The sequence below is a fragment of the Hoplias malabaricus genome, chromosome 5 (genome assembly GCF_029633855.1).
Source record: "Hoplias malabaricus isolate fHopMal1 chromosome 5, fHopMal1.hap1, whole genome shotgun sequence".
Classification (NCBI taxonomy): domain Eukaryota; kingdom Metazoa; phylum Chordata; class Actinopteri; order Characiformes; family Erythrinidae; genus Hoplias; species Hoplias malabaricus.
The window spans coordinates 50,876,362-50,887,832 of record NC_089804.1 but is presented as its reverse complement, the minus strand read 5'-3'; the positions used below and the strand labels follow the sequence as shown (position 1 = coordinate 50,887,832).

At 38.1% G+C, this 11,471-nt stretch overlaps 1 protein-coding gene across 1 annotated transcript; it reads right to left on the bottom strand.

Annotated features, from left to right (window-relative positions):
* Positions 1-660: 660 nt before the first annotated feature.
* Positions 661-9,470, bottom strand: slc25a33 (solute carrier family 25 member 33). Its single transcript, XM_066671882.1, has 7 exons — positions 9,240-9,470; positions 5,135-5,308; positions 3,700-3,777; positions 2,904-3,004; positions 2,695-2,761; positions 1,899-2,179; positions 661-1,566 (listed from the first exon to the last, which is right to left on the bottom strand). Exons 1-7 carry the CDS (start codon positions 9,278-9,280, stop codon positions 1,364-1,366), a joined length of 945 nt encoding a protein of 314 aa, XP_066527979.1. The 5' UTR covers positions 9,281-9,470; the 3' UTR covers positions 661-1,363.
* Positions 9,471-11,471: the final 2,001 nt, after the last annotated feature.

The window sequence follows — 11,471 nt, the reverse complement described above, 5'->3', positions numbered from 1 at the left end:
CTGTCTGGAGTGGAGTTGAGTGTTCTTTCCACTACAGAGTTACTTGGGTTGCGCATGTGAACACCTGGTGCTGGCCCCATAATGGAGAGTTGCATCAGAAAGGGCGTTGCTAGTCATGTTACTCTGCAGGAGCAGCCAAAAGTGGAACAACTATAGCAGTGTTAGTGTCCTATTAATTATATATAATGCTTTTATTATGATCATTTTAGAAAAAGAAAAAACCAAGTGAGAGACGGCTATCTACACACCTACATTTGTAGTGATCCTTCAATCTGAGGAAAAAGGTTTAAAACTCAAGAGGGCAGGTCTCTGGATTTTATCTTCATACACTCCAAATTAAAAACCAAGTATGTGCCAAATTAAAACCAAACATATGTTGGTATGAAATACAGGCAATGCTGCAAGGATTGGTCAGGAAGAAAAAAAACCTTTCCTCTTTTTGTTCAGATCAAATTTGTGCCAGTCTTTCTCTGCAAGAAATAACTCGACTGAGTGATGGGTTACTTGTAAAGAGATTTGGTGGCTAGAAAAATGCTTTATATTTTAGGGAGTCACCTTAAACACCAGTTTGCAGCATCCACCTGGAAGATGTGATGGACGATCTGCACTTGTGCACTCAACATGGATTAAATTAACATGCGTATAGAAAACAAGTAAAACATTATTTAAAACTATGCATTTTATTGAATCATTGGTCGAATATGCATTTGGGATTCCTTTTCTATAAAAGAGGACATCACTAACAGTAAAACAGACAAAATAACTAAACATACAGACTTGGTCAAACTCCAGGTCACTACATGATGCAGAACTCAAAACTACTGCAACATAATGCAGTGGGAGCAAGTATGTACACATTAGGTCCCCAAAGAGCTACCCTTTCCATTTCCATTTCAGAACCCATACCTCGCCCATTTATACACAGCTTCACTGGAAATTTTAGCATCAGCATCTTTGGATGAGTACCATACAGCAGCATTTGACAGAACCATGACTGAATGAATGCTAAAATTTTAAAAATAAAAAGACAAAAAGAATAATTTAGTTAACTTAATATCACTGTGTCTTCAGGTGACCGCTTTCTGTACAATGATGCAATATTAACAAACATTTGGCAGTAACCCTTAAAAGTATAATCACATCTTCATGTTTGATATTTAAAAAGCAAAGTTGGGATGCAGAATGAATTTAATATAATTACAGCTGAGAGTTTGTGTATACAGCCAAACAAAAATAGGCTTTCCTCTGTCTTTGGACATTGTTGCAAACCTGCATCCCATTCCTCAAGCAAAAACAGTGTAACACTATTAGTCTCCCATTTAAACTACAGTCCCAAGAGTCTTTGTGCTTGTTATTCTGGCCTTTATTTGGAGGGCTGACCCAGCAGATAGACAATGAGCTCATAAGTAGAGAGCACTATGGCTGTGTTGGGAATCTGCCGAATAAGCTGTGGAATGAGTCCTCTGTAAAAAGCTGCATAACCCTCCTCAACTGCTACCAGGCGAGCCGTCTGGAAGAAGTACTTATACTTGCTGCCCTCTTCTCTGAGTCTTGTGCGAATGACCTCTGGAGGGAAAAATTGAGAGACAGTCAGGGGGGAGGGGAAAAAAAAACCCTTAAACTTTCGCATAAAGCTCAATTCAGCATGTAGGAAGCATGACTCATGGCAGATCAAATTGTCAGTGAGACAGAGTGCTTCACTAAAAATAATAATAATAATTTTTTTTAATCCATTCATGAAATTGCAAAAAAAACAAAGTTGTAATTTTTGTTGTTAGAACAATGCCTTCTCCAAGTTTAGATGTATTTTTTAAAACATTTTTTTTGGGGTGCATGGAGGGGGTGAGGACTTTAGTTCCAACAGAGTACATTATTATTAATATGAAGAGTATACATACCATGAGGATACGCTATGCAGGAGGCACAGCCTTTGGCAAAAGCCGCCACAGCCATAAGGCTCAGGAAATCAGAAGCACCTTTTTCCCTGCCATTGTTATGTGTGGAAAGTTGACTTTCAACAAGATGCTTTTTCAGTGTTTCGTAGATGAGAAAGCAGATCATAGTCTCTGAGATTCCAGCGTACGATGCTGTAAGGCCCCGGTAAAATCCCCGCACCCCCTCTGTCCTGTACACATAGCGAGCACATTGTAGTGCGTTCATCTTCTTCTCTCCTCGTGCCCTGCGAGTAAAACCATCACATAAGGCATTTAGTAGGTGCCAAGACAGGTTATAACCATTAAAGAATTTTATACAAGGCATAGTTTCTTTTTTAAAAATTAAGCCAGTTCACTCAACACAGGTTAAATTGTACATGTAGACACTCTGATATTTAATTTTTTTGCAAATTAGTCACTGTGCAATTTGGTCGGGGCATAGGGTGAATGGAGGTTTTTACTGCAAGACTATGCAAGTAACTGACATACTTTTCTCATCTGACTTCGAGTGTCTACTGGTTTGTGCTCTTTGCAGAGATAATTATAGACCAGGTCCCCTCAAGCCAAGGCTAGCGTGTCAAGGTGGATATTTATACTGTGGCCTATTTGGTCACATGTTAATTGCTGTGATGGTTGTGTAACATTTTATCAGTGCACAGTACTTCTCACACAGTTGCAGGTGCTAGGCTGGGAATAGTCGGTACACAGATTTTATGGAGCTGGAGAGAACATCTTTAATAATCATTTAAAAAAAAATTACTTTTTTTCAAGCTGCATTCTGGTCTTGACCATCCAGATGGGGTTCATCAAGGAATTTGTTACAAAAGCTGAAAATATAAACAAAAATGTTTTTTTTAAAGACAAAATTTATATACACTTTTTATTTTATTTATTATTATTATTTTTTTTAAGTACCACTAATCATGTATCAACCAAAATCACTACACTGCATAATAGTCTACACCTCACCTGCAAACCCTGCTGAAGACATGTGCACCACTCCACTGTTGGGCACAAAAAAGCCATTGAACGTCTCTTTTGACTTCGAGTAAGCTGCAAAATAAATTGCCCTGAAACAACAAAAGAGAACATTTTAGATAAAGAAAGAACATGGCTTACATCTGACCCCCAGGCTCCCTGCTTCCCTTTGTGAATTGGTTTAATGTGAAAGAAAGGGTTATACTGACAATCTGCCATGTCTATAGCCACATAGCCTACAGTGCACGTTCCTGACAAGGTCCAGAACTGTCCGTTTCCATGCTGGCTCTGCTCTTTGATGAACTTTGGGAATAGACTGTGCCAGATCACCCTCATTACAACAAACCGAATAAGTCCTTGAAACTACAGCTGCCTATTCAGTGATACTGGGCTGTGGAATCCCAGGGATATGATCACCGGACAATTAAAAACCCTAACCACAGAGCAGAAACCAGATTTCTAAGGATAATATAAAACAGCAGTGCTATAGGTAAATTAATTAAATGACAAATGCTTTGTGAATTAAAACAAAAACTTACAAAATTATATTTTGGATTAAACTAACCTCTCCAGTTTAGTTACATTTCATACAGTTTTATTTACCATTTTGTTCAACAGATAAATTTTAAATGTTCTGCTAAGACATCACACTTTCTTAAAGCTTTACGGTAGCACAAAAACAAGAGCAAGGTCAAGGCTATTATAATGGATGTTTAGGTTTGAGAACAAAGTGCTGACGTCAAGGCCATGCCCCAGATTCTACAAGAATTGTTTTTAAAATTATTACCTTGAGGGTGCAACACCAACAAGGTTTGGACCCAGGCCTCGGAACAGCGAACTTGGTCCTTCTTTCTCCAGAATTGACCTGATCATGAAAAACAAAAATAGAATCCAGGGTTCAGTCAGCTCACATTACATGGCAACAATGTTTGGCATTCAGGTTATACATTATAAATGGTTTTGTCTTCAGAGTTTGTCCTGGTTGAATCTGTTGTTAGAACAGTGGTCAATGGATATTGGTCCTTTAGCACACTGCCCCAGTCCAGTTTACTGTTTGACACAGTTTACTTTAATGGTTTAACATTTTTCAAGGGGTGACAAGTGGTTTTAAAGTCCAGTTGTGTGCCCTAAAAAGGTGCATTTCATTCTCAACAGGAGAGCTGGATATTTGTACACTTTAATAGGAATTTGTAAAATAAAACAAAATAAGTGGAGATTAAACAGGGTGTATGAAATCAACAACTTAATAATCTACAATTAACATAGAATATAGAACAGTTTTGTTCCACAACTAAAAGTACCGAATATATATCCTTGAGGGTGTTATAAAGTTTCAGTGGACTCTCAGACTACAAGCATGTTAAGAAAACATCTTTCATTCGGGTTACCTGTGCATCATTAAAGTCTAAATGCCACCCTTTACATAATTCAGGTCCACAGACAAGAAAAGCCTTAGCCTTTATTCATTATACAAATTGAGTAAAGTCACTGTTTTATTTGGCAGAACAAACATTGTGTCTTGGTACAACAGCAACGAGGCAGAAAAAAAAGTCACCCCATGTGTTAGACAGGCTAAACAATGACAGAGATAATGTCTCTCTAAAGAATCAACCAAGTACGATGTTATCCATTTTAAAAAAGTACCCAGAACATGATCAAATTTTAACAGCAATCAAACCACAAGGAAGGAAGTGTTATTCTTTTATCTCTTGTACAGTGTTTGTGTTTCCTATTATAGCCTGGTCATAACAAAACATGTTTCAACATGCGCATTATCCTCATAAAAAGGAACTCAAGGAGGAAGACTGCACTGAAAATGGAGTTAACTCTGATAGATACTAACAGGGGCACCCGGTGCTTATGATGTGTAACATGAGCTGGCAAGGAGGAGCTATGTGATAGCAGGTTCCACTGTAACAGTGTTTGTGCCGGACTGCACGGACGCCATGGCTGCCCTCCCAGAAATAGTTAGACAGCAGTCTTGTCCCCTAACTGGACCTCACTGACTTCTAAATACTCATTCACACTGCAGCCACAAACAGCACTTCGATAAAAGAAACTGAAGTTGCCTTTTATATTACTAGAAAAAAAATACTTTATATATTAAACAATACCATCTCAGTATAGTCCATGTATATTTATGGCAGAGGTGGGCAGGATGTCACCTGTTCTGTAGTGTTCATGTTCTTAACTGTCAGTCACATTCATGAGATCCCACTTACCGTAGAACTTGCAGCAGACTGGGTGTGACCGGACCTGGCCTAATAACGCCAGCGCCATTGAGTGTGCCCAGCTGGACCTGGAAGACCGGTCTGAGGGTGAGGCCTGAGGACTGTAGCCTGGTCTTCAACACCTCCAGCGGGCAGGTCATAATGGCACCCACTGTACCACCACATCTGTAATCATGCAAGAACAAAAACATTACACATCACATTTGTCAAACCCCTAGTTAATAAAAAATAAAACAAAACATAGGGCCTTTGTTCACAGAGAGTAAGGCAATGAAATAATGATAAGTGAAAAGCTTGCTTTGCTAATAAATAATATTTGGAGTAATATTAAGAGATAGTGTCTTCAGGGTAGAAAATAATTTAAAAGTCTACAGTATGAGGTCCACTGCACATTCTGTCGTCATTCCAATCTCTGTTGTTTTGAGAGTCATACAGGTCAGGGAAAACAAACTGACAAGTGGCAAAAGGACAAAATATGACGTAGGTGGTATTGATTGCACAGCTGCAGACCAAAAACCTGGACTACAGAGTAAGAATTTAAACCAGAATCTTTTCCCTTGATCAACTTGGTTGTGGTTTGTAACAATGTATTTTCTCTTCAAAGAAATTAAAACAAAGGAAACAAGCAAAGAAGTCATTTTTCATTACTTTATGCCAAAATTCATAAGAGAATTGTCACATAGTTCAAACAACAATTCTGTTCAAGACTGCAAAAGGCCTCATCTATTTTACTTAATAATGTGAAATGATTCAAGAAATTCGGAAAAATACCAGTCCATGTAGGGTAAAGCTGGACACCAATGTTGAACGAGCATGTCCTTTGAGCCCTCAGATTGCTACACACATTAGAAAATGTCACACCACCGTAATAAATATAGTCACACGGATAAAAATAAATAAATAATAGTTTAGAGTCCACCACTGTATTAAATAAATCTGAAATCTGCAATCTGAAACTTTTATGCTAGGAGAAAGTCATATCAGTTGTATGACTAACTACCAAGTAGTTTATTAAACAATAGACATCCAACATAAGAGCAGCAATGGGAGCAAAACACAGGATGTGCCGTGACCATTGCATGGGTGAAATTTCATATTTAAATAAAAATTTCCACTTGCAAACTTTTCCGCATTATTTTATTAAATAAAAGGTCACAAGGTGTAGCACATTGGAAAAAAATCTGTCCTAACATCTCAGATGTGTTGCAGGCATCAAATTCTAAATGTGTTAATGTTTATAAAAAAATTTATAAGTGAAAACACAAGAAATGTCTTTATGCTTTGGTCTATTAAAGCTTATTAAAGAGAATTAACAAATTACTTTTTTTTAATAAGGTAAAAGTGATGTCACAACTTTTCTGGAAAACAGTGTTTGTATATTAAGGATTTTTGAAGATGAATACACGGTAAAATCTTGCCTAAGCCCAGGGTACTAAATATATCAGGGAGTTTCATGCTGCACTGGTCAAATTCGTAGTTAAACACACTAATTGGATGAAGAGTTTTTGGAATACTTTGGCAGGCTGTGTAGGGTGAAATGGGTGAATTAAAACCAGGATCATTTGAAATGTTTTGAAATATTTTCAAAAACAAAACCTCTTTTGAATAGAAATAAAGCTGCAAACTTATTTTGGACAGCACTCCCTTGAGCATGCTGATATTGACTATGTGAGATTAATTAGGGATGTCTGGGTCCTCAGTACCACGGTATGACATACACACATTTACAAAACACCATTTGCCTTTCTTTTGTGTTTCCTTTCAATTGTGCCTTCACTGCTGGATGTGGCACATCCGCCACCTGATTGATGTTTCATGTTTTCAGATGGGAGTTCAGAGCAAACTTTTGTACGGCACACCTCAGGTGAGGTACAGATTAAACAAATCTCTCAGACAGAAATTATAACGGGGTCAAAGACCTTTACAAGAGATTAAAGGCTTATTATAAGCACTGCAACTCTCAAGCATCCATTTTGATGTGATATTCCACTTTAAAGGCCCACCATATACAGGTAGACTTAATTTACATAATTTATTTTTCAGTAGGCATGTTACAATAGCAGTTAAACAATGTTAAAAGTGTATGTGTGTGTGTATATATATATATAACATGTATGAATGGGTGGAGATATCAGGACAATGCCCTTTAACATATGTATTAGCTGTAAAGAAAGTAATAAACATCACTACTTACACAAAATTTTAAACAAATCAAGTAACAGACGTTCCTTTTTTTTTATTTCTCTGGGAACTGTGGATTGTTGACTAAAAGGTGTTCCGTACAAAGGCTCCTCAAAACAAGCAACACTGCAACCAATGACCAATATGACTATTGTTCACTATTTTGAAAAGTTAAACTTTGACAAAACATCCGATTGGCATGTTGAAAAACTGCAAGACGGGGTTTAGGACATTTTTCCAGAAAACAAATGATAATTTTTTTTCTGATGCAACTTCTAGAGAGTGTGAGGTCATCACTTATCAAATAGCATATGCGTTGACTTTTTTTTAGGCATAACGTGGCATACCTCTCAGAGCTGGGCATTTAACACTGATCAGATCCACGATGCTACACAAAACAAGCCACCTGAGTATTGTGGATTTTGGCCATAATTAAATAACGTTGGCTTGCTAATGATTGCTTGAATCCTGCCACAAAAATGGTCTAAATTAGCACATGGCAAACATTTGCATCCAAGTGTTGTGTTAAAAGAGTAATAGGTTATTTTTACTATTATAAAAGACAGACCATTGGAAACTGAGCTATGAAAACCTAATTCCTCGCTTGATCATGAATATCTGTTTCTTGCTAAAAAAATTGAGGATCTAACCTAATATCAAGCTTGTGCTTTTTTTGTGCTGTTTTGTCTCATTTTAAACCCTTTATATGGAAAGGCTGAATAGTTTAACACAGGTAAATAAATGCAAAAATAAGACGTATGGAAAAACCAGTTCTCTTAATAGTGCATGTGACTACATTAGTAAGATATGGGATTAAAATGATTGGTGGGTATGATTTTGTGAAATAAGACATGATTTAGGAAGGCGGAAAGGATATATTTAAACGTTATTATAAATAGTACATAATTTTATGCCTTAAGCTGCTCACAGGCTTTTATTTATTCTGAAGTGAAGTCTCCAGTAGCTCTGAAAAAACACTTTCATAAAGGTTTATGTGAAGATGCTCGAGTGCCTTGGTCTTTTGGTAATGTTTAAGTACATTAAGCCAAGTTCAGAGTGTCCCTGATATAGACAAGCACATCAATGACACACATTTTGAGCCTTATAACTGTAACGTCACACAGTGTATACTACTCGGGCACGTCATAGTCAAAAAGTATTATGCAATTTCTCCAGCAAAATTAACACTTACAATAACGTTAAAATAGCGTGCCAGACATGGCTTTCATCATGAGGCGTGTGTTGCGATCATGCGACAGGAAAGACGAGCAGAGGAGACAGGAACGCTTATGTAACACAAGACACAGGGGTCGCCCTAGGCTCAACTAGGTTAGCATTTTCAACATGCTGACGGACAGCGGACATATTAGAGGAACGGTTCATTTTATCTTGTCATCTTTAAAGTGGTTTATTTACGGGGTACACGCATTGAGAAGCAGGGTTTGACATAATCTAGTTAGCTAACGTTAACTAGATATTGGGCTTTAAAACCAGCATAAAACCATTACGTCATAGTTGGCGTCACAAGGCCAAAATTCTATGTCCGATAGTTCATTATTAAGAATAACCCATTCCAGAATACGCCACAATACTCTGCGTCGTTTGAATGACTCAAAAAAGCGCAGAACGCACGGTAGCTAGATAGCTGCCTAGCAACCACTTCGGCAACACAAACGCAGACTAAGCACAACTTTAGTGTAGGCTTGTCCGTTTAACGGTGACCATTAACATTAACATCACTAGCTGTTGACCCTGTTAGATTGAGAGTGAAACAAGCGCTTATCGTCGCCAATCCGTCTGATTTAATTCAACGAATCACCTTGTGCTCATAGCGACGGCTAAGGTTACTCATAAACTATCCCAGGGACAAACGACATCTACGTTACAAATAAAAGGAAAAAAACAGCAAGCTCACCCCCCCGCGAAGAGATGTAAAAGCGTGTCCTTCTGTGCCATCTCACACCGTCATCATATACCTCAGCGGTTGTATTCAAACACAAACAACTCTAATGACAAGACAATGCTATTAGCTTTAGCCTCCCACACGCTGTTCTCTCTCTGCCGGCTTCGGCTTTATAACCGCGGCGGGCGGGAGCAACGGGGGCAGCGCGTGCTCTGTCTGCTCTGAATGAACGCAGTCCGGAGCTTTGACGTCACCCGGACTTTAACGAGCCCATATAAAAAGAAAGCCTCGGATTTCAGTGGGCCGGAGGGGGGTGTTGTCCGTGACGTAGGAACCACCCCTCATCTCCGAGCAGAACAGCACTTTATCAAACGGCTTTAAACCGAAGACTGTTGACATTCAACACAACCCTCACAAGCATCATGCGCTAAATAGTTTGTAAGTTCTTGGTGTCATATTGGTATCTGTTGCATTGGTAGGCACATGAGGTGACTTTGTTCCATTTTATTCGGTCTAGTACAAACTGTAAAATATGAATGGCATGATTTGAATACACCTGTTTTTGCAGTGGCCTCTGCACAAGTGCATATGCCTCAGAAAACTTCTGGGACCTGCCACTCTGGGCAAAAATCGCTGCCTTTATTGTGGTTCACTGGATGAGCCAATTGAAGTGGTCTTGACTAATGTGCTAATGTATTGGTCAGAATTCAGGATGCACAACCTCAGGTCGCTTTGTAGTTAAACTACAAAAACAGATTACGGTGAAATGGACTAGTGCACCTTTAAAGTACAACAGCAAACAAAGTGCTTTAAAGTGTTTTCCCATTGTTTCACAACCTATATGTGTCTGTTATTTATCTTTAATCAAGTTCCATAATGGGGCGGCACGGTGGCGCAGTCACACAGCTTCAGGATTGTGGAGGTTGTGGGTTCGATTCCCGCTCCGCGTGGGTTTACTCCGAGTGCTCTGGTTTCCTCCCACAGTCCAAAAACACACATTGGTAGGTGGATTGGTGACTCAAAAGTGTGTGTGTGTTGCCCTGTGAAGGACTGGCGCCCCCTCCAGGGTGTCATTGCGCCCAATGATTCCAGGTAGGCTCTGGACCCACTGCGACCCTGAATTGGATAAGCGCTTACAGATAATGAATGAATAAAAGTTCCATAAGTGGCATCCCATATAAATAATAAATAGTGACCACAGCTTAAAAAGGAGTGGGTACCAGTTGTTATAGTTAAGTCACGGCCATGATTTAGTAAGAATAAGGTCATTTCATTGACATGTTTAGCATTTTTAAAAACATCCTGGGACACTATTTAGAGTAAATGTTAACTTGTCATTTTAAAAGTGATTTAATACACTGAGAACTTGTTGTTTATTTTTAATGGTGTGAAGAAGATGATGAAGAACATTTCCATGACGACAACATTCGTACATTGTAAATAAATATGTTTTTCACAATGAAAAGAACAGCATATAAACAAGCACCAGTGGACTACTTGTTGAGAAGTTTAGCCAATGCCTTCTCCCATTCAAACCCCCATCCTTAGCTTATATAGTTTATTCTGAGCCTATATAAGGTAATGGTATAGCTTTTGTTTACATCATTTACTGATCTGGGACTTTAAAGTCATCTAAAGCTAAAACAAACAAATATATATATATATATATATATATAGTTTCATTTAATGTATCATATTTTATGTAGAATGTTTCATATTGAATACATTAGACATTTAAATATTTTACTATTAGATAAAAAAATAGAAATAAATGTGTGGTGTTAAATGTTGATTATTTTAAACATAGACAATTTAAATTTTCTTTGGCATTGTTGGACAGGAATGGTTTAATGTAAAATGTGAAGCACCAAGTTTCTGGCATTAGAGTTATTATTTTCTGGAAAATAAAAATATTAAAGCAAAACATCTTGTAAAATTAAAAATGTTGTTTTTCACACTGTTACATAAGCAGTAAATTCCATCAGGGTTTCTGCTGTTAATGGTACAATGTAACACAATCACAAATTATTCAGACGTGCAGCAGAGAGACAGACATCAGTGGAACAGCAGCCTATGGGAGGAGGGGGTGTGTGCTGGAGGAAGGGCTGAAAGTTGAGATGCTATTGCTCCATATTCTGCAACCACGAGCTGATAAGGGGACTACTTAATCATGCTATTGACTTGTTTACTCCAAAATCTTCACTGAACGTGGTCAGAGGCAATTCAACAAGGAAACATAAAAGG

Excerpts from the sequence above, each read along its gene's own strand:
- slc25a33 (XM_066671882.1), bottom strand. The coding sequence starts at position 9,280 with ATGGCACAGAAGGACACGCTTTTACATCTCTTCGCGGGGGG. Across the intron at positions 5,309-9,239 it reads TTACATCTCTTCGCGGGGGG|ATGTGGTGGTACAGTGGGTG; the intron begins GTGAGCTTGCTG and ends GCATGATTACAG. Across the intron at positions 3,778-5,134 it reads AGTCTGCTGCAAGTTCTACG|GTCAATTCTGGAGAAAGAAG; the intron begins GTAAGTGGGATC and ends TTTCATGATCAG.